This window comes from Canis aureus, chromosome 3 (genome assembly GCF_053574225.1).
Source record: "Canis aureus isolate CA01 chromosome 3, VMU_Caureus_v.1.0, whole genome shotgun sequence".
Taxonomy (NCBI): Eukaryota; Metazoa; Chordata; class Mammalia; order Carnivora; family Canidae; genus Canis; species Canis aureus.
This window is the reverse complement of record NC_135613.1, coordinates 42,484,145-42,507,876: the sequence shown is the minus strand read 5'-3', so window position 1 is coordinate 42,507,876 and position 23,732 is coordinate 42,484,145. Positions and strand designations below refer to the sequence as shown.

Below are 23,732 nucleotides of genomic sequence, written 5' to 3'. Positions count from 1 at the left end.
CTATCACTTACTAACTGTGCAACTATGAGCAAGTTGCTTCATCTAGCAAAATCTGTTGCCTTATCAATAAATGTTTTGAGGCTGGCATGAAAGAATGCACACAAAGTGCCTAAATGCAGGTTCTAGAGACTTTATTTGTGATAGTTAGCTGTACTTGAAATTAACAAAAATATGTTAAAATGATTTTTAGAAGGAGGCTTTTAACTGATTCAAGAGTGATCCCTTCTCTGAACAAACCTTCATAACCTTATTCCATTGTGGCTACTATTCACTTGTTAATTCATTCATTTATTTATTCAAAGCATATTTACAGTGTCACTATGAGTGAAGTGTTTGGTGATCCCATGAAGCACAAAAACAGACATGGTCCTGTCTTCATGACATTCTAGGCTCTAGAGAGTTCATGACTACTGCTCTGAATTACGAGGTTTTTCTGGTTCTTAGAAAGTAGAGATCCTTGTCTTGGTTTTCAGGGCTACTGTTGCGGTACCATGTGATAGTTTTTACTTATACCATCCTCAAAAGAATGACTTGAGGGAGAAAGACAGCAATGAATGTCTCTAAAGTCGAGAAAAGCATTCTAATTAAGGAGGCTGAGTTGCTTAAGGTTTAATTCTTGTGAGACTATCCAGAGATCATGGACTATTAAATCTGTGATGTATTTTTTAAATTCTCCAATTTAACTCACCTATTTTATAGAAAAGGCAAGTGAGGTCCAAAGAAATTACATGTATGCCTTTCTTACAGATAAGCAATTCATCCACTCTTCTTTTTCTCATAATTCCTTTCAATAATTAGAACAGTGAGGTCTAGGAAAAATTTTGTTAGATTTTTATGCTTACCGGGGGAAAGGCATATTGGAATTAGTAAAAAGCCACCACTTGAAAAAAAACATTAATGACTTTTAAAAATAGAAGTATGCAAGGCAAAGAAGAATTACTAAGTATTCTAAGTATTTTGTTCACTGCTGAATCCCCAGTGCCTGGCAGAAAGTAGGCACACAGTATTTATTGAATCAATGAATGAAGTATTGACAAGTATGCAGCCCTTGGGGACCTATTTTAATGAGTCAGAAAAGTTGATTTAGACTAAGCATAATTGTTTCCATAATTTCAGGGAAAAAAAAAGTTTCCATACTTTGAGTGCTCCAGAGTTTATAAAACACTTTCAGACTCATATTTCATTTAATCCACTCAACGGTGGACTGTTATTTCCATTTCTACAAATGAGAAAAATGAGTACAGTTTTCTGTTGGAGAGAGGTTAAATGATTTCCCAATCCACAAAGGGGCAGAAATAAATTTCTAATATGTTCTTCTGAATCCAAATCCAATGCAATTATCATGTCCACCTGCAAGTACATTTTAAAAAGGCTTACAAAACATTTATTCTTTTGACTATGATAACTAAATTTTTAAGCCTCTTCTTTGTGGCTGACATAAAAGGTGACCCAGACTGAATTATTTTAAAAATTCTCAATTTGTAGAGGCTAGATGAACTAGGATTTTATTATCACTTGAGAGACAAAAAAATTTGTACACATGAGAACTCTCTCTGCCTACTTCCCCACCCTACCTCCGTACCCCAGCCAGGCTGTGACTTACCTGGTGAAGAAATTCCGGCCATACTTTTGCCAGTGATCTTTGAGAATGTCCTCCACACTCTGTTTGCGGGCAGCTAGAATGGAGAGCCAAGCGAGGACAGCCCAGAGTCCATCTTTCTCACGAATGTGATCAGAACCTGGCAGGTGGACAGTAAGCAGCAATGAGAATTGTGATTTCTCCAAACAATTTGGGAATAAACTCAAGAGTAAACATATAGACCCAACCAAAAAAGTCATAAAACTTTACTGAGGAACTTGAATACATGGAAGGAACCACATATTGAACAAAGCAAAATAATATTGAAAAGAAGTTGATGCTTCCCAAAGTAATAGAGATATTTATAGCAAATGCCAATAAAAATGTAAGTGGAATAGTTTGGTGGAACTTGATATAGCATTTATAAAGTATAAATGTGAGCAAAAAAAAAAAAAAAAAAAAAAACAAACCCCAAACAACAGAAGAACATCACCATTATAAATATTCAATAATTAAGTCTGGTAGTTTAATGAAATAAAAGAGAGCACCTAGAAAGAGACCCAAACACATATATGACTAGAATATATGATAAAGGTGTTACTTCAAGCCTGTAGGAAAAGAATGAATTACTTTTATAAGCAGTATTTAGATAACTAGCTAGACAGTTGGAAAAAAATTCAACTTTTTCTGCTATAAAACACTGTACCAAAAAAGATTTTCAGATGGATTACACATTGAAATATAAAATTTGGAAACCTTTAAATCCTCAAAGAGATGTATAAATAAAATATATATAGAGATATAAATATAATTTAAATATATAATAGAAATGTAATAGAAAAAATATATAAATATATTTTTTAAGTCATGGGGATGGCAAATACAGGTAAATTCAGAATTCATAAAGGAAAAATATGTATCTGTCTATTAAAAATGATCATTTCTACCAGCAAAATAGCTGTAGATAAAAGGCCACTAGAAAACTTTTTAAAAAACCACATTTGCAATATAAAGTAGATGTTTAATTCACCTCAGTATAGAAAAAAATTTATGTATTAACAAAAAAAAAGTGAGATTTCAATAGAAAAATAGGCCAAGGATATAAACAATCACCAAAGAATAATTACAGGTACCCAATTACATAAGAAGCTAGTATTATTTTTTAAAGCAAATTAAAGTTAAAACTACAATAGGAAATTGCAACTTGCTTGACAAATGGCCACAGATTTTTAAATGAGAATACCCAGTACCAGAAGAGGTATAAGGGAAGTGGGATTTCAGCATGCTGCTGCAGGGAAAGGTATAATCTTCTGGAGAGTAATTTGGCAAAAAGTATCAAAGTCTTAAAAATGGATCTACTTGTGGATCCAGCAACCCCAATCTAGGACATCTTACTTTAACCAACAGGGATTTGGTTAGATCAACTATGGCACATCTGTCCCCTTCTAAGGCACTTGCTAAAATCTTTACCAAAACTCACAGAAAAAAAAAAAAAAAAAAAAACTCACAGATTCGCTCATCTGGATGTGCTTCTAAGCACGGAGACCCTTTTCCAAGAACCTGATGTGGGACACAACTCTCGTTTTTTAACCTTAACATCCTAATGCTAAAAAGGAAACAAAACAAAACAAAAAACAAAACACACCACACGAGGACCATATTGAGCGCTACTTTCTGACTTCTGAATAGGACTCAGTACAACCCCTCTCTGACAGTGCTTTGTATATTAGTATACCTTGAATTCTTTATGTGCCTTTGTGCACTTCTTGACTTCCCACTGGGTCTTACTCTTCCTAGAACATCAAGTATCTCACAATGCTGGCTATGTAATAAGTATGAGTTAAGTTTGTTTCCTTCCTCTTTTCATCCTTTTAGACCCAACTCAAATGTCCTCTCCCATCTGGGACTAGTTTCCAGCTTCCCTACTCAGTTATGAGCTACTTTCTTTCTCTTTCTTCTCCCATAGCAACCTGCTCAAAACCTCTGCTGTGGTGCCATATTCCTTAATCATCTATTTATGAGCCTTTCACCCCACTTTTTACATATTTCTTAGAGACATCTCATACTTATCCTTATAACTAAGTCTGGTGACTAGAATAGCACATGGAATAAACTCATCCACTGCATTCCTTTACAGTTGTTCATCAGTTAATTAATCTACTACAATATTTTTTCCTTCTCTTGTTTGGTTCATAAAAACACCAACTTTTTTCAAAAGATCTCTTCAGTAAGATACCACTTTTATAAACAACAGTTGTCAGAACTTGGAGGCTGACAAAACTGGAGGTTAGGCAATACTTTTAGCACCTTATGTAACAATTTTTTGGTTTACCTGATTTTATTATCTATGAACTTTTATATTTGCCTGTATTGCTATCTCAAGGAACAGAAATTAGCTCTCTGGCTCTTATAGTGTTTACAAATGATGTTTTGGCAATAGTTCACCCTGAGCAGCAAGATTCTGGCAGCTTCTCCTATATATTGAGAATTCATGACAAAAGTATACAACTTGGAATTATTTGTCTGTGCTCCCATGGGTATTTTTCTTCCTTCCTTCCTTTTTCTCTTCTTTTTCTTATTTTGTATTTATTTATTTCTTTAGGCTAGACTGAGAACATAGGAGGCAGTTATCCTTTGTGCTTTTCCTGTTCTAAGTAAATAATTCAGCTTTTTATTTTATGAGGAAATGAAAATAAAATCTAAACATCTTACCCAACTCTGACCAAGTTACTTGGAGATAAGTAAGTCACATACCTAATATCACCAACAAAATATCTGCCTTGGATAACATACTCGAATATTCTATTCCATTTGCACAATCTCTAGTCTCTCTGGAAATTCTAACTACTCTCACTAATTACCTTCATGTTATCAAAACTCTAGGTAACTTTAATACTCAGAAAGTCTGGGTACATTTTCTTTCTTTCTTTTCTTTCTTTCTTTCTTTCTTTCTTTCTTTCTTTCTTTCTTTCTTTCATTTACTTATTTTAGAGAGAGAACAGGGAAGAGACAGAGGGAGAGAATCTCAAGTAGACTCCCTGCTGAGCATGTAGCTCAATATGGGGCTCAATCTCAGGATCCTGAGATCATGACCTGCGCTGTAATCAAGAATCAGATGTTCAACCAACTGAGCCACCCAGGTGCTCCAAAAGTCTGGGCACATTTCATTTTCTTTAGGATTCTGATGAATGATGACAAGCTATTAGTTAACAAAATAAAAATAAAAAAATAAGGCAATAGTGTATATGTGTGTGTGTTTCTAAAGTTGCTGCTTATGTAGTCATGGCAGTTGTGTTTCAGTGGAAGATGCTTTATATTTAAACGTCACAAAACCAGAATCTGAAACTCTGTTACTTATTACCTTAATTTTTCTAAGTCTCGGTGTCTTTGACTAAAATGGGGATAATGTTACCTTTTTCACACAACTGTAAGACTTTACTGTGATAAGAGAGTTGAAATATTTATGAACTGTTAAGTACTGTATAAATGCAAAATACTATTATGGATAAGAGAAAAACAAAGAAACATTTGGGGAAAATGAGGGCTTTCCACTATCTTATTAAACTTTCAGAAAGAATCTCTCTTAACTGTACATATTGGTAAAGAAAATGGAATAGGACCCAGTATGTTTCTTTCTCTGGACAGTGGCATTACAGAGTTTTCCTCTTCTTCCTCATCTAATTTTCCTACTATGAATGTGAATTATTGGCATCATTTCTTTTAATTTAAAAAGAGGAAAAGAAGCCAAGCTCCCATAATTTTGAGAAAAGGGAAACACTGCCAGCAAACACCCCTCTGTGTCCTAGCTGACACACAGGCAGAGGTGGGGTTTGCACTGGGTGTCTTCACACTTGGGCCAGCTCACGGACTGAGTGCATGGGAATCCTGCCCCATCAGCATCTTCAAACACCTGCCACTTCGCTTTAGCCTAATCAGCACCTTGTGATAAGTATAAACCCAGCTCAGTCACGGTGTACTCTGGGCCTCAGCCAAGAAAAATGTCAATCCTTGCTGAGGGAGCCAAAAGCCAACAGTTTAGGGATCAGGTTCAATTTACCAGTATGGGCATCTAGGGAGTGCTGGTTGCCTGCCTCTGCCAGAGGATGGGTCTCAGGATGGGGCAATGGCAAGTGAAATAGAGCTATATGGAGTTGTCTGAAAACACTTGCATCTGTCTTTCTCTTTCTCTGTCCATCTTTAGCTCCCCTTTGGTCTTCTTCATCTTTTTTTAAAAAAAGATTTATTTTACTCATTTTAGAGAGAAAGGGTGGGGAGGGGTAGGGGGTGAGGGAGAGAGAGAAACAAAAGCAGGCTCTTTGCTGAGTGCAGACCCTAACACAGGGCTCAATCCTGCAACCCTGAGATCAGACTGAAGCTGAAACCAAGAGTCAGATGCTCAGCCAATGGCACCACTCAGGTACTCCTCCCCTTTGGTCTTCTACACACGCTACTCTCTCTGCCTGAAAATTTCCACTCCATAAACACCTATTTGCCTGGCTAACATCTGCAATTACTTTCAACTTCACCCCAGCCCAGGATGGCTTTCTTGTTTCCCTCTATGCTCACCCCTAGTCTATCTAACACCCCTATCTGTTCTTACCCCACCTAGACCATGAGCTGTATCCCTAGCTGGTGTGTCTGGCACACAGTCAATAAGAGTTTGCCCCAAGAATGGTCAGATGCCAGCTGACTGGCTGGGAGGTTCAGCAGAGCTGCTCTGTCCACAGTCTTGTCTTCTTTGGCTTTTATTACACAAATGAATTTACTCTGAAAGGACAAGTAAGCTCCTCAGGCTTTCCAGATCACTCCAACCTTCAGGGGCTCTCCCCCAGCAACCTCCAGACCTTCCATTTAGCAATTAACCCAGAACTGCCTTGTGACTAACCCTGGAACTGTTTCTTTTGGAGGAATCTAGTAAGCATCTGACAGGCAAGAACCATGTCTTAACCCAAACTCCATTTTATACTCAACAAATACAAATCAGTGCCTACCATGTTCCAAGTACATGAGAAAATACCAAGATGAATAAGACATGTTCCTTGCCCTCACAGATAAGCATAGACATACAGGTGAGGGAGATGGACATGCAGGTAATAGTTTAACTGAGTTAGTTATAATTAGGTTATCAGCCTAGTTTTAGTGGGGTAGTCTGTCTGGGAAATCTCCAGAGACAGGATGTTCTAACTTTTCCATGGGGACTTTACCTACAGGAAAATGTATCAGCAAATGTATCTGCAAATTAGAATGTGCTGAGAACCAGACAGAAAATCAAATCCCCTACACCACAGAACCAGGTTACCTGACAGTAAAGCATCCAGGGCACCCTGTCCTTCACCACTGATCATTTTGCACGCTTGTAATTACCTGATTACAGCCTGACTTCTTTTCCCAAATGTGGACTCTACAGAGCCCTGCACTAGATCATACCCACTATGCCCCAAAGTCTCACTCAGTATCTGGGATACAGTTAAAGTTCAATACACATTTGAGGAATGAGTCAATGAAAAGAAGTACAAACATGAAAAACTTTTCACAAGAAATTAAAAGAAATTTGCAAAGCATCAATGCTGTGCTCCTTCAAGTTATCACTCCTATATGATGCATCATCGCTAAAACCTTTTAAAGATGAAACAGGAAAAAATGTTACTAACCTCTAGACCTGGCCAGATCACAATTTGCTGGCATATTTCTATATGATACCTGGTTCGTCCTCAACTCTTTCCTAACCCTCTGTCCCAGCCCTCCATTTTCCTGAGGGAGAATTTCAAAGGCAGTGATATTCTATTCTATCTGGGACTGCACTTTCTATTTCCTTCCCAATTTCCCAAAAAATTCAAGGCCGGACAGAACACCATTTTGTCCTCTGCCATTGTGTATAAACAAGTGTATCATCATCCACAGTTAGGGGGAAAAATAACTTTGCATCATGAGATCAACCCAAAATAATAGGTTCACCCTGTCTAGTTCTGGGGCCCATTTCTGAGTCGCTTTACCCTGGCATTTGTAATGCTGATGTGTGAGGAAGTGTCCTAACCTCTGTGGCTATGGTAATCCTGTGGACACTTGCTGTTCCTCCATCACGGACAGACTAATGTATGCTTGGTAACATTGGTAATATTATGGCTTGTGTTTTGAAATGCTGATGGTTTGTTTTATTTGGTGAGCCAGTTCTTCTGAAGTCTGACTCCTTTGCACTTCTTTGCAAGTCAACTTCCTTTCCTTTATAAAAGCTCAACAAAGACCTTGGGTCCCTGACTCTGGACTACAGAGTGGGAATGGTGTTAGAGTCCCCACAAGAGTGGCAGATGGCTTCAAAACATCAGGCAAGGATTCTTCACTGAGATGGGTGCTTAAGTAGAAGAGCACTGACTGCCAACTATGATTCCAACAACACACAGGAAATCACACTGAATGACTTTTAAAGTCTGTTCATTTCCAACACTAGGATTCTATTTATCTAAATGGAAGGTACCAAGTGAATAGTGTGTTCATTCACTCATGCATTGAACAAGTGTTTGCTGAGCCCCTATTCCATGCTGGCCTGTATAGGAGGCTCTGGGGATATGATGGAGAATAAGACAGATGTAATTCCTGTCTTCACGGAACTTATAGTCTAGTGCTGCCAACAGATTTTAGTTAAGTAACCATAAATAATTTTAAAATTACAGCTATAATATACGCAACAAATGTGTATGCCATGGGAGTCAATAAGAAGGGGACTGGACCCACAGTGGAAGGTTAGGGAGGCTTTCCTGAGAAATTGCCTCTGCTCTCACCTGAAAAAATACGGAAATAAATGACCCTGTACTCAATGAAGCTATAGAATTGAAATACTGCAAGGCTTGTTTAATCACTAATGTCCACTCTGAGAAATTGTAAAGAAACTTCAGGAAGCAGTCACCAGAAAGGAACTAGCAGGTGGAAATTAACTCCTCTATAAACAAGATCAGAAGTTCAGTTAAATGACTTCAGCTGCCACTCATTCACAGCAGTAGAGACCCATAGCTATGCAGCTTGGTTTTTAAAATGTTTATTTCAGAAACATTACAGAACAATTTTCTCTTTTTTCAAAGGGAAAGCTTGTGGATCATTCTCATGATGCATTTTTTCTTTGGATAGAAGAGACATCTAAGGGAAGATAAAATCATGGTTGGCACTTAGTATTTGAATCGGTCAATAAATAAAGAGGTAGAAACTTTAGCAAGAAATAATTTAAAGTCTAATGTCTGGGTTCAAAGAAATCAATCCCTCAAATGAACAACAAACTTTCGTGGCAAATTTGCCTGAGTACAAAATTAAAGGGGATTAATTATCCTCATTATATGGGCTAAACAGTATTATGAACTGTCCTGAAAGCTAACATAAATGAAAGCTATTTCCAAAAAAAGCACAGGGTCCAGTTCTCTAGAAATAATCATTCCACTCTAGTCTTTACTTCTCAGTTAGGTCATTTGGAGATTTGGGCTCAGTTCTGGACATGATCTAAGGGGCCCGGTGAACTTGGAAGCATCTAGAAGCTGGTAGCTGGGTATATAAACAATGTGAAGTGAGGAATGACCAGGGAAACTAAGGATGGGTAGCCTGGAGAGGAGAGGACCCGTAAGCTGCCTTCCAGTAGGTGAAGCCCTGTCATGTGAAAGGAACCACTTGCTGTCTCCAAGTTTGTTCTCAGCCAGTCCATATCAGGGACTCCTATATGGCTCCAGGGTTTGGACTCACCTTGCCCAGTGCTTCCCACATGGATCTGTAGGGCCAAGATGTTACTAGATATAACACACACACACACACACACACACACACACACGACAGAGAGAGAGAGAGATACAGCTAAGTACGTTTAGGTAAAACTGTATAAAGAGGATTCCTTACAGTAGAATGTTTTGGAATCTTTGAATGCTAATTTTATTATGAATATCCAAGACAGAGAGCTATATTCTAAGTTTCCCAATCTCTACTGAACTCAGAACCCTGTTCTGGAATTAGTATCCTTCCACACACCCATACACCCTGGGAAACCTTGTTCTAAACTTTTCTCCCTTTCACTATGTTCAGCATTGATACATGTACAGGGGGTTAGGGAACCAAAGGTTAAGACATGGTCCCTTGCCTTCAAAGACAGCTTCATCTATAAAAAAGAATGACTGAAAGCAAGCCTGTACTTGATAACATTGGGAAGGGGTGGGTATTTCATGGAATAAGACCACCCTCATCGGTTCGTGGACATTCATCTGGTATCCCATGGAGTAACATGGCATCATCCATATTTATGAAGTAGGATAGGGCTAAGCAGTGGCCTTGTATTCCCTGACCAAAGACAGAGAATGTTCAGAAACCATCAATTCTTCTTGGTGGACACTGTTCAACCCCAAGATTCATCTATCTTTTTTATATTCTCCAATTCTATCAAAACAATTCATTACCAAGGAGCATTACAACTCCCTCAGGGATACCAAATTTCTAAGAACTTTGTATATACATGTCTCAAATTTACCAGCTCATTCTACCGATCCTATGCCAGATTTTGTAAGAAATGAAATAAAATCAGCATTCTCCTTTCTTTAACCTAGTATGAACTACAACTCAGTTGCAAGGCTTAGAGAAGGCTCGATTTTGATCCTTGCTTTGCTTTGGTACTGAAGGACCAAGATCAGTCCTTTTACTTCAAAATATTGGGTAAAAAGACTAAAGGGCCATGTGCCTGAATGGATGTTTCAAGAGGTGAGAAACTGATGTAGGTCGGAGGAGGCAATAGGGAAGGTCATGGAAGTTAGGACTTCAGTATTTGGACAGACAGGTAGAGAGGAGGAGGGAGAGCACAGAAAGTAGGGTGTAAGGGTCCTGAAACGTCTCCCCAGCATGCCACCACGTTCCCCTCTCTCCTCAGACTAACAATTTATGCAGACATCCTCATGGACAAGGACATATTTTTAATTTCTTGACCACCTAGCAAATGTTCCACCCTAACAGTTTCCTTTCTTTTAACCGAAATGAATCATAACTTGTTGCCACAGCAAACTTGGGCCTGTGAAAGATAAAGATTTAATGCTGCACTGAAACCTCCTTTTAAATAAAAACGAAAAACTGACTCGCTCCACCATATTTCTTTCCAGAAAGGAAAACATTTATAAAAGTTTCCTTGACCACGGAGGGAAGAAACCTATGTTTATCGCTCTGTTTAATCTCTACAGACGCACTAACCATGCCGCCCAGGAGGCCCCCAAACTTCCTGTCTTAGTGGATGCAATCCTCTGGAAGTAAAATTAGCCCTCCTCAGCTGAGCACACTCATGGCTTTTCAAATGTGTATACTTCATCAGGGTTGTTATAAATAAACTGCATCTTGATTTAGGCCACATCAGCCACGGGTGCTATTTCAGTCCTGCCTTAGCAGTGGGAAGCGTTCCCCACAAGTCATGTTTACAGGCAAGGAAACGATAGCACAGGCCACGCACTCACCAGTCCCGAAGCTCTCTTCCCCACAAAGGGACAGTTTGCTTGCATCCATCAAATTCCCGAAAAACTTCCAGCCAGTCGGGGTTTCATACAAAGCGATCTTTGTAGCATTAGCCACCCTTCAAAGGCATGAAATCAAAGTTACATCACAGCAGGACTGTTAGCTTAGCCACGTGAAGGAGGAAAACTAGCAACCATTATTGTAATCAAGGGTCCCATTTAGCATTGCTCAGAGGTACACATAATTCTAAGATGGGTGGAAAATCGTAGGAGAAAACTTGTGCACAATGGGCCATTATACGTGGAGTCAGAGGAGGGGGTAGAAGAGGAAGAAGGAAGAATTAATTCAGGTCACTGAGTTTAATATCTTAGAAGAAGCAACAGAAGCAAAAATGTGCAAAGCTAATTTTGAGGCTATTTAAACTCAACATGTTTTGGATACAGACTGCATCTGTCACCACTCCATAGAAAACAAAAGAGTGATGTTATGCTGCAATTAGAATCACAGAATCATAGAATATTGGGTCTAAGAGATCACCATTTTACAGAAAAGGACACAGGGTGTAGGTTATGTGACCAGCCTAAGGTCACACAGCCAGGATGACCAACGGCCTGCTATTCAGCTGCCCTGTCAATGCTCCTTTCATTTCACCAGAAGGCCCAGAAAGGACAGAGTCCAGGGGGTCTCCCATTTGTACAACTTCTGCACACTGCTCCTTGGTCCCTTGTCCCCTTCAACACATCTTTTACTCCTTTCTATGTATCTGTAGACTATTTAAGACTTTTAAATGACTTTTTTTTTTAAAAGATCCCTTTCCCTCTGAAAAGGAGGAATAATCTGCATTTCATTCACTGTTTTAATAAGTTCTGCCTTCCAGAATGCTCATCTTATTGCTAGCAAAGCAATGTCAGATGCTAACATTTGAGGAAAATTAAATCTATAATCTTGAAAGCTCAAAGTACAATAAACTTTTACCTGGGTAATGAGTTATTTCCATTGTGATTCTGTATTTAGATTATTAATTTTTCCAAAATTTAGAATTAAACTGCTCTTGGATGACATAGAATTAGACCTGCTAGATCTAATTACAACAGCCTGGCTGAAACCAGCTCACAACTTCAAGTGCAGGCTGTGGAGGCAGAAGCACCAGGTTCTAATTCTAGCTCTGATTTAGCTATCGGGTCCTCAACAAGACAGCTAACCTCTCTGACCTTTAGGTTCCTCTTCTTTAGGATAGGATTGCTCTGAGGATCATTTAAGATGGTGAATGTTAAAAAGCTCCGTGTAGAGTATAAACCACTCTATGAATATTAGTCATTAACTTCTTCTTAGCAGAAGGAAGTCAGCACTAATTCTATAACACACTTCTCCCCTCCCCCACAGTAGGAAACTACTACATGGCCCAGTTGGGCCAATTAGAAACAAAGGTTCTGGGTTCAAATTCTGACTCCGCCATTTACTAACAGGGTAATCTCAGGCAAGTAACTTTATTTCCTTGTCCTTTTGTTTTCCCACCTGTAAAGTAGGATTATAGATAGCATTGACCTCGCGAGGTTGGCTTGATAATTAAATGACTTAAAACACAAAGTACTCAGTGTCTAGCACAAGGCCATGTTCAACAAACATTATTTATTACTAGAAGAACCTAGCTATATCCATTTTGCTTTCTTCTCTGACCTTGACCTTTTATTCATTCACTCATTCCTTATCCATTCATTCAGCAAAGATTTACTGGGCACCTAACACATTCTAATTAACATTCTCCCTAATCTTCATTTATTTCTTATATTTTTGCAATTGTTTTACATGCAGTCTCACAAGACACCTTAAAGCCTTTTTAAATGAGGGGCTATGAAATAAATAAATAAATAAATAAATAAATAAATAAGCAAATCAGAGATGTCAAGTGTTTATTGTCACTGGTTCCTTTCTTATAAAAACTGAATATAATTTTCCTTAACTATTTGAGCTTTCTGTTTATTTGCATTTGGGATAAATGAACCTATACTGTGTTTGGGTATGGATGGGCATCCAGCAAGGGCTGGAGGTGGAACGTCTTTCTGAAAGTTCTTTGATACACTCATCTTACTTCAAATCACTCTTTTGCTCAAACTGTGCACCTGTGCTAAAGGACAGTGATGATTCCCTAGAATGATGTCTTCAGGGTAGTGAGGCCGCCATCTGTTCCTTTCTTCATTAACGTTTGATTGTTCCCTTTTTTAAAAAAAAAAGATTATATTTATTTATTCATGAGAGACACAGAGAGAGAGAGAGAGGCAGAGACACAGGCAGAGGGAGAAGCAGACTCCATGCAGGGAGCCGGACATGGGACTCGATCCCAGGTCTCCAGGATCATACCCTGAGCTGAAGGTGCCGCTAAACTGCTGAGCCACCCGGGCTGCCCTAATTGTTCACTTTTTAAAGGTGTGTTGAGTGTGTGTCCTACTACGTACCAGGCACACTATGGGATATAAATGAATAAATAAGATAGTCTTTGCTCTGTAGAAGTTTACAGTCTAGCAGAACAGACAGTTAAGCAAACAAGCTATCAGAACAGTGTGGTAAGTGCTGGAATGGGAGAAGTGCAGGGTCATAAGGAAGCATGGGGAGGGGACATCTAACCCAGAAATAAACCCACCCACTCTTCATAAAATAAACACTAATATGTGGAATATAAAAAGCAAAACAAACACACAAACAGACTCTTAAATACAAAGAACAAATGAGCGGCTGCCAGAGGGGAGGTGGGTGGGGGATGCTGAAATAGGAGATGTGGATTAAGAAGTACAAGTCACAGACATGAAAAGCACAGTATTGGGACTATAGTCAGACATATTGCAATAACATCATATGGTTATGCGTAACCATAAGATGGGGACTCCATTTATTGTGGTGAGTACCAAGCAATACATAGAATTGCCGAATCAATATATTATATGCCTGAAACTAATAAAACACTGTATATTGATTATACTTCAATAAAAATTTTTAATACAATAAACATTTCGCATATACTATACCTCAGATGCTCTAGCTGCAAGGGGAAGAAGAATGTTCTTAACATAGAGAAGAGCCTGGTGAGGCAAGGGAATTGAGAGACTTACCTGTCCAGGGCCCCACTGGTAGGCATACTGCGGGCAAAGCCTCGGACCCCAGTTTGCTGGAAATATGGAATGCTGAAGATGTTGGCAGCAATGACAGCCACGGAGTCTGAAGGGTTCACAAAGAAACCATGCTTGCCAAGAATCATGTTTCGATCCTTTGGGAGAAGGGGGAATTCAAAGGAAGAGCTTTTAATAAAACTGCTGAAAAAAAACAAACTATCTTACATTGGGGCAGGGGAGGGGTTATAGAATTTTAAATGATAAACTTTAAAACGGATGCTTTTATTCATACTGGGTTCTAAACACTGGACTTTGTTTCTAATGGATCTGTATAGTACCACGGTGCCCAAGGCATCCCCATGCCAAAAATCTAAAACTGTTTTCAATTAAAGTGAATTGAAACTCCTTCTGAACCGAAAACTCTGTTCTTCCTCCAGAGGCCAGCTGACTTTAACCTCCCAGACCTTTTCCAAACTCTGGAATCAATCACCTCTCTCCCAGAGGAGAGAAGAAATTGAAATAAGAAAGGAAATGTTGGCTATTCACATAGTTTGGTGAGTCTACCAGGCATCTTTCAAGGGACAAAGCAGATTTCTTCAAGAAAGGGCTCCTAAATTATGACCCCTTCATTTTGATGCAGAAACCAGCAAAACATGCTGCCACCATCACTGCTTCCTTGGTGCCTGGTATACAGGAAGTACTCAAGTAACTCAGAGTATGGAGGAAAACTCCCATCATGCACTGCTTCAGAAAGATTCTGAAAATTTTGATATTGGAAAGTTAAATTTTTAAGAAATAATGGGTTCTAGCTGAATTTAAGGAACAGAGCAACAAAAATTTTTTTCAGCTAAGTATACCATCTCTAAGTACCAAGGATATAAACCTAACTAAAATACATCTCTTCCTTGTCTGTTTTATAGTCCCCAGTGTAAATAAAACAGCCTGTTTATTATAAAGATACTAATTGTAGAGAAAGAATAAAAGGTTAATTCTCTCATTATAGTTTTATCATTTAGCTAAGGTGAATGAACAAATGGTTATATTATAATGCCAAAACCTTTTCCAGGGGTTGAATAAACCTAGGATGGATTTCTAGAACGTGACCAGCTCATGAAGTACACCAGTCATCATATCACAACTGAGCCCTGATCACCCTGCCACTCTTAGAAAACATGAATGTCTAGGGCAGCCCAGGTGGCTCAGCGGTTTAGCGCCGCCTTCAGCCCAGGGCGTGATCCTGGAGGCCCGGGATCGAGTCCCACGTCGGGCTCCCTGCATGGAGCCTGCTTCTCCCTCTGTCTGTGTCTCTGCCTTTTTCTCTTTGTATCTCTCATGAATAAATAAAATCTTTTTTAAAATTTATTAAAAAAAAAAAAAAGAAAACATGAATGTCTAAAACTAAACACATGGGATAGATTTCAAGGACTCATTCCTGTTCAAGAGAGTCTTCTAATAACTTAGCCCTGACTGTCACTCACTCATGAAGTCCACAGGGCCCAACAGAAGCAGCCTGCTTTTTCCCACTTTGAAGGACCAGGCCTGGTCTATAATCATAGTTCACTTAAACTCACGTGCACCCACCCCATCTCCATCAAAGGCAGCCCCAAAGTCGTGTTCTCCTGTTTTCATGGTCTCCACCAGGTCAGCAGCATAGGTAAGATTGGGGTCAGGGTGGTGGCCTCCAAAGTCCTCCAGAGGGACACAATTAACTGCTGAGTTTGCAGGGGCGCCTAGCTCTTCGCAGAGGATTTTCTTCACGTATGGTCCCACAACTATGGAAAATGTAAAATGAAGAATCAGAAAATATGACTTATTAAATAAAGCACATCAGGATCAGGGGAGGAGGTGGAGGCATTCTAAGGAGAATGGCATGAATTACCATGAGAACATGAAACCTCTATTCAGGGACTGGTGGAGAAGTAAGTCAGGCAGAAGGATTTAGCAAAAGGAATAATGAGAGGTTCGGTTGGAAAAGGTAGGGCTAGTTGAGGACAGCGCATAGGGGAAGGGACGGGAGCTAACTTCTTTGAAGGACCTACTGCATACCTATGCCATGTGCTTGGTAACCATTTTCACCTTCAAAGCCCTCACAATGTGGTAGGGCTGAGTGCTTACAAGCTTGGACTCTGGAATCAGAGTGTCTGGGTTCAAACCCCAGCTCGGTTCATCACTAGCCATACAACTTTGGGAAAGTTATTTAATCTCTCTAGGTCCCCAACTGCCCTATCTGCAAAATGAGGATAATAATAGTAGCTAACAGAGTACTAGCTCACAACCTAACAGGGTTGCTGTGAGGATTCAGTGAGTTAATAGATAGGAAGCCCTGAGAACAGTACCTGGTACGTATGTTATAAATGTTTGCATTATGATTATCACCTCTACTTTATAGATAAGAAAACCGGTCTGAGTTGAAGCCATGTGCCCAAATTGTCAAATCCAGTAGGAGTGGGAGCTGGGATTTTGAGCCCTAATCTTCCCACTGTACCCAGCTATCAGACAAACTCGTTAAAAACACAAACCATAAACAAAAAGGAAGAACTACGAACATCAGGAAAAACCAGTCATATAACGTTTATGGCGACATTCAATACAATTACCGAGAACATTCATCTCTAAAACACTGAGAATGTGTTTTCATCAAGGCAGGTACTGACACCAGTGTAGGCCACAGAGCTCAGAGCAGTATAGAATATGCATCTCCAGTTAGGGGCCACATGTGAAGGAGGCTATGGACACACCATGGGATAAGGTCAGAACAGCCAGGGCTATGAAGGATATGGAAACTGAGGCATTAGAGGAACTCCTGAAAGGCCTGAAGAACAAAGTCTACTTCATGACCAGCTTCTCCTACCCCACAGCCTATCACAAGCCCATTCTTTTTGCTTTTTCATTTCAAGTTTTTATTTACATTCTAGTTAGTTAACAAAGTCCATTCTTAAGCCATTCTCATTCCCTACCATAATATGTCTTACGACTTCACGGCTTTGTGGCAGCTGTTGCCTCAGCTGGAAATGACCACCCTATCCTAGATCTTTCTTTCATAAAAGCTGAGTTGGTTGCCAAATTCTTCCAGGAAGCCTTTCTTAATACTGCTAGTCAAGCTATGTCTTCTTCCACACCACAAAGAGAATACTTGAAATTCTATCGAACCCTCATTTTGTTGGCCTGGCAGTGGTTTTTCGACATTATCTCATCTCCCCAAGCATCGTGTGAGTCCCTGCCTGCCTGCCATGCGCATATGTAGTAGAGTGCTCAACACATGCCTGTTGAATAGTTCGAAATGACAAATCGTATCGTCTAAGTAAGGAAGTAGACTCATCCTGTGGGACTCCAGAGGCAACTGTGGACCCAAAGGTGAGGTTCAGGGATGGAAGATTTCAGCCTATGGGAAGAAGGTTTTCTAATTGTGGTTTTGCAGTATAATAGGAGGCTCTGAATAGCACCATCAAAAGGGTTCAATTACAGAGAGAAAGTCTTCCCAACTAGGCAGGCAGCTAGATTCCAAAGTTAGGGAGAATCCTTCCCGCTCAACGACTCTAAGATTCTAAATTTATTACAAAACAAATAAACCACCTCAGTGCTGGGGAATGCCCGTGTTCTTCCATGTGAGAAAGCCTCATGGTTCCGGTTCACAGTGATGGCTGCTGTCTCAGCTGACCCAGCCACACACCCACAGAGGAAGAAGAGGGAGAGACACCCAACTGTTGTTCCTGAATTTAATCCTCAGCTTGCTCTTGTAAGCTCTGCTCTTCTAAGAAAAGGCACATGTGGGGGCAGCTGAGTGGGGTATGGGACTCAGGAGCATTTTTACCTCATCTAGCAAATGACACCCACCCCCTTGGAAGAGATGGGGGTGTTTAGGAAGAATGTAAGGTATCTTCTGAGGGGGAGGAAGCATCCACAGAAACAGTTACACTCAAAACCTGATGCTTAATGTGGAAACTCTGATCTTCGCAGCCCTACTTTACCATGAGGAACGCCTCTACCGTTTTTGCTGCCAACAATTAGATGTTTATCTATGTGAATAATGCTCTGATATGGTTGCAAAATCACCATTTAGAAACCCATGCCACAGAGAGTCTTGAGAAAAGGCATGTTAAAGCATTATGATATACAAAGTAGAGAGCAGCTTCATATCTCTGAGAGAAAGGAAAGAAAGGAAAATGGCTCCATACCTCCATGCATGGCATCTATACGGATCTTTAGTCGGTTTGGACCAGAAAGCAGTTCTTTCAGTGCATTGAAATCAAAGATGTTTCTCAGCATTGTAGCATAAGCCTCCACTGAATCCACAATTTCCACTGTGAGAATAAAGCAACATTAAAACACGGGAACTAAACACATTAAGAAATATTATCCAGGGCACCTGGGTGGCTCGGTCTGCTAAGCATCCAACTCTTAATTTCAGCTCTCAGGTCATGATCTCAGGGTAGTGAGATTGAGCCCTGTGTCAGGCTCTGTGCTGAGCGTAGAGCATGCTTAGGCTTCTCTCCCTCTCCTTGCCTCAAAAAATTTTTTTTAAAAAAAGAAATATTATATCCTGAAATGATTATATTTCTGTAAACCCACAATAGTTATTTTAAATGGATAATTATCAGGACATCTGGGTGGCTCAGCAGTTGAGTGTCTGCCTTTGGCTCAGGGTATGATCCTGGAGTCCCAGGATCGAGTCCCACATTGGGTTCCCTGCATGGAGCCTGCTTCTCCCTCTGCCTGTGTCTCTGCCTCTCTCTCTCTGCCTCTCATGAATAAATAAATAAATGGATAATTATCAAGTAGCTCCAATATACCCGGGCTGTTACATGATCTCTTTTTTCAATACTAACAATATTCCTGAGAGGTAAATGTTATTAGTCTTATTTTATAGACAAGAAAGCTGAGTCTGAAAGGTTAAGTAACTTGCCCACACAGCTGGGATGGGGCACACTTTGGGTTTTTGACAGAGCTTTGCCTGACTGTAAACTCTGCTCTGCTGCTACACTCACTCCTCGCCTATTACCGTAAGAAGCATATTTTGGTGTCACAAATAACAGAAAACGTAATGCTCACTTTTCTTTCCTTTTTCTAGGCCAATTGCCATAGGACTTAATGGTAAAAAAAAAAAAAAGCAGGGAAAAAATTTTTTAATAAACCACTTTTCACATGCACTGCTGAAGGAATAAAACAAATATAAGAACTTAGTATTGCTCTGGTAAGACGTGCAGGGGTCTGAACATTTTCAAAACATTAAGAGTTTAAGCAATTCTCTACTGGTGTTTTCTAAACTGTAAGAATGTCTTCAAGGTATACCAAGGTGCTAGTTTATCTTTGGTAGGGTGCAACTGCCAGCTCTTGATGTGTAGGTTCAAACAAAAAAATGCATTCCATTCCATCAAATTGCAATCCGGAGGAATGAGTACATGTTGGAACAGTCCAAACGCAAGTCCCATTACTAACCATCTCATCCTCGTGAACAATGTTATAAACATTTACTCCATCAGTTACCGTTAATACCTTGGCACTCAACCACAAAATGTCTACCACAGTTTCCTATGTAGGGAGTTTCAATTTAGCCCCCAAGAAGGCTTATTTTGACTTTAGTGAGTTTTAAGGCAGGAAAAATAAAGATTCAAAGCCCAGTCTTCGGAACCATTCACACCTGAGTCTGAATCTGGTTACCACTCACTGACTATGGGATCTTGAGCCGGTCGTGTAACCTCTCCCAACCTTTGTTTCCTCATCTGGAAACACTGAATTGAGACAGTGCTGCCCTCACAAGGGCTCTGCAAGAATAAAGCAGGATAATGCATGTTAAGAGCTCAGGATGCAATAAAAGCTCAATAAAAATTAGCTATGAAGGTCATCTTATAGGTCTTCTGGTCAAGGCTCTGCATTTTTTGGCTATGGAAGCCAAGGCCAAGAAAGTTGGAAAAGATTTATCCAAAGTCACAGGGCTGATACCCAGCAGGGGCCAGAGAGCCCAGGTCTCTGGATTCCCAGACCAAATCGCAGAGCTGCTAATGAAGGCATGCAGAGGTTAGTGACCACGATCTTTCCAAAACTGAAGACCCATTTTATTAAAACCTTGGAAGGCAAACTGTTGAAGCTGGAACTAGAGTGAGCAGAGGCAGGAAAGTCAACGTGCCTGTGAATGGTTTGAACTTGTTTTCCAGGTCAAACTGCTGCTTTCCCAGAACTCCAAGGTCTACTTTCAGGTCAGGGCAAATTGCATATTCTTCGATTGTCTTGCTGATTTGGAAGATTTTATCGGTTATTGCTTCTGGAGCGGGACCTGGGAATCAAACAGTGAACCGTGGGTCACTTTGTGGAGCTGACTCAAAAATGCAAAGAACACAGAGCTTGTCAATTCCTTTTCACCAGTACATTTGCCATTCCATCATTTAGGCAGCAAAGTATCAAAATTTTCTAGAAGAAAATATCATGTTAATGAGCATTCGTGCATGGCTTCTCATATTCAGGTACAGCAGAATAAGAAGCATTCTACTTTCACTGAAAGGAAACAAAGAACTCCTTTGCTAAGGATCAGAACCAGAACCCTGGCCTTCCAAGGCTTCAGTTATTAGTTTATCCTAATGAACATAAATTGACTATCCTCAAAATGACAGCAAACTCACCTCCATTGGAAATATTAAATTTGATTCCGAAATCTCCATTGGGCCCTCCTGGGTTGTGGCTGGCTGTCAAAATTATCCCACCAATGGCTTTGATCTTTCTAATGATGCAGGATACAGCAGGGGTAGAGAGGATTCCATTCTGCCCAATAACCAAGCGACCAATCTAAGAGAAGAAATTCAGAACACACACTAACATCGATAAATTCAGAGCTACTGCACAAAAAACACCAGAACAACATGCAGATGGACAAAGAAATAGTATTGAACCAGAAAAGGTGTTCTTTAACAAACATCTTTATTTTGGGTTATTATTATCTTATTATGAAGTAGAATATTATTATTATTAAATAGAATCAGCATTGCTGAACAAAGTCATTCCTTCACACAAAGCCATTCCTTTAGATAGTGTTTTGGGACTCTGTAGTTTTAAAATAGTGTATGGTCTGGGGGAGCTCTAAGGCTCTGGCAAGAAAACACAGAGTATTTGAAAGAGTCTTTCCAGAACAGGTTCATAATTTTCGCTGAAAAATTGTTAGAAGAAAAAAAAAAGAAAAATTGTTAGAAAACCCACATTTTTATCCAATTCAATCATACTTTTAAACTACATTGAGGGAGAGGATATAAGTTTAGCTAGTTAAAGGGATTCTACACAAAGAGAAGGCTTTATGTAAATTAAAATTTTCTGGGCAGCCCGGGTGGCGCAGCGGTTTAGTGCCGCCTGCAGCCTGGGGTGTGATCCTGGAGACCCAGGATCGAGTCCCACATTGGGCTTCCTGCATGGAGCCTGCTTCTGCCTCTGTCTGTGTCTCTGCCTCTCTCTTCGCTCTCTCTGAATGAATAAATAAATAAATCTTTAAAAAAATAAAAAAAATTAAAAAAAATTTTCTTAAAAAGTAAAAAGGGCAAACTTTATATGAAGAGTTTTACAAAATGCACCTCATAAACTCCTCTTTCTGGCCAAGCCTGGATGTTGATATGGTGGCTTCCTCAAAGCAGGACATACCGACCCGTGTGTGGGTGTACCTGGGTAACCTGCCGGGCCTAAGGCAGAAGATGCTGGCAGTTATTCCTGATTAAACCAGTCAGAACCGCCCACAGAAAAGGGCTACAGGTGGTAGTTTGCTGTGTTATTAACTCATCTTCCCATATCGCTCAAAGATGCTATCAGCACAGCTCCTAAATCCTCCTTCACTAAAATATAATTTATATTTGTTTCAACATGACCCAAGTTGAAAAAGATGAAGTTCCATCAGTTCCCTTAACATGCTTGGAGAAAACCTAACTACCATAAAAAGATTCATAAAACTAGGAGTTTGTGCCCTCATTCCATTCTCCGTTTTGAGAGAAGAAAGGGACAGGAATGTTTTAAACTTTTCTGGTTGTTATTTCTTTTTACCCAGCCCAGATAAACATGCTTGAAGAAATAACTTATGGTAGAAAATGTATCGATGATACTTGGATTCCCTGGGAAAGCTTTCCTGGGACTGTTACCTTTGCCCCCCTACAAGTCACTGAAAGCTTGTCTGTCTTATCATCAACCCTTCAGCTGTCGACCACCTCCCAGAAAGCAGCCAGCTCATTTCAGTTGCTTCTTGGCTTTCATTTGTCCATCTCAGAACAGTGTTTGTTAGACTAATACATTTGTTATGCCTTGTCTCTGTAAGGAAGTGGTGATGACCAGGGTAGATACTATACTGAGGCTCCTCTATAGACTAGAGGGACCTGTGGATGGTGTGAAATCAAGATTAATGATTATCCCTGAGCCACAGATTGCTTTCTAAAACCCATGGCATTTTGATTCATTCTCATAGCTGCTCCCTCATACTGTCTTGTAGATGAAGAAGCTGAAGTTCAAAGTTATGATGCTGCTCATTTGTCTATTCTTGCATCCATCCAAAAGCAATAATAAGTGTTTATGGAAAGTTGATATGGGAGGCACTGGGAGAGATGACAGGGCAAGGTCACGTGGCAAATTAGTAGCCAGCGATGGCCACTAACTCAATACAGTGGGAACAGTAACATCTCATCCTTCCAGCAGTTTCTGGGTGTGGTTTTGATAAGAGTGAAAGTATATGGTTGAACAGTAGGAGGAGCTTAATTAAGGATGGCAATTTAATTAGCCAGAGTGGGATGGAGTTATCTGGAAATTGTACTTGCACATCAGGCATACTGACATGTACTCAGATTTTATATGTATTTGGTATGGAAAGGGAGACTGACGAATGAATATTAAGCTGCACCACCCGAGTCACCTCTTACTCTACCATTCATTATGGTGAAATCTGCAGTCAGTAATGGTCCAAGAACAAGGGGAGTATATTGGGAGTAAGAATAAGAAAGTCAAGAGACCAGAGCAAGGAAGTCCATGGTACCTTCCTTCTCTTCAGCCTAAGAAGAGGTAACAGCTAATCCAAGTCTCTACTCTCAAAGAAGACTCTCTCCTGTGAATCCCACTTGGGAATATTAATCCTCAACCCGATATCGAGGAGATATTACTCTACTACCCTCCTTCCCTTAACAATGTCTGGAGCACTGCCACAGCTCCTGACTCAGGCTCCCCTTTCTCTCTTCCACCTGTATCTCCCTTATTCTACCCTGGCTGAATCCAGCCTTCCAACTCAGGCCCACCTAGTTCATCTTTTTAAACCATACTTCTGTGTCTCTCCTCTACTCAAAAACCTTTCCTGTACTATACGATACAGATTTTCCATTTCTAACTATAGACACAAAAGAAAGCAGGGACTCAAAGAGGTAACTTGTATACCCAAATTCATAGCAGAATTATTCACAATAGCCAGAGGTCCATCAACAGGTGAATGCACAAACAAAATATGGTATACACACAGAATATTATTCAACCTTAACAAAGGAATGCAATTCTGATACATGCTACAACATAAATAAACATTGAAAACAATACCTAGGTAAAATAAGCCAGACACATAAGGATAAGTATTATAGGACTCCATTTACATGAGGCAC

General features: G+C 39.9%; 1 protein-coding gene across 9 annotated transcripts in view; it reads right to left on the bottom strand.

The window, feature by feature from the left end:
* PGM1 (phosphoglucomutase 1) overlaps positions 1 to 23,732 on the bottom strand; it is a 157,434-nt gene that overhangs the window by 102,637 nt on the left and 31,065 nt on the right. For 8 of the 9 annotated variants that reach the window (XR_013376407.1, XR_013376408.1, XR_013376406.1 and 5 more), the window contains exons 2-8: positions 20,751 to 20,913; positions 20,261 to 20,407; positions 18,312 to 18,437; positions 15,718 to 15,908; positions 14,137 to 14,291; positions 11,035 to 11,150; positions 1,604 to 1,739 (exon numbers count right to left, since the gene is read on the bottom strand). Coding sequence is in view for 6 of the 9 variants with exons in the window: in XM_077892092.1 (XP_077748218.1) it covers positions 1,604 to 1,739; positions 11,035 to 11,150; positions 14,137 to 14,291; positions 15,718 to 15,908; positions 18,312 to 18,437; positions 20,261 to 20,407; positions 20,751 to 20,913 (1,034 nt within the window). In the remaining 3 variants the exon portion in view is untranslated. The remainder of the gene's footprint in view (positions 1 to 1,603; positions 1,740 to 11,034; positions 11,151 to 14,136; positions 14,292 to 15,717; positions 15,909 to 18,311; positions 18,438 to 20,260; positions 20,408 to 20,750; positions 20,914 to 23,732) is intronic. The other variant, XM_077892091.1, reaches the window with a different exon arrangement.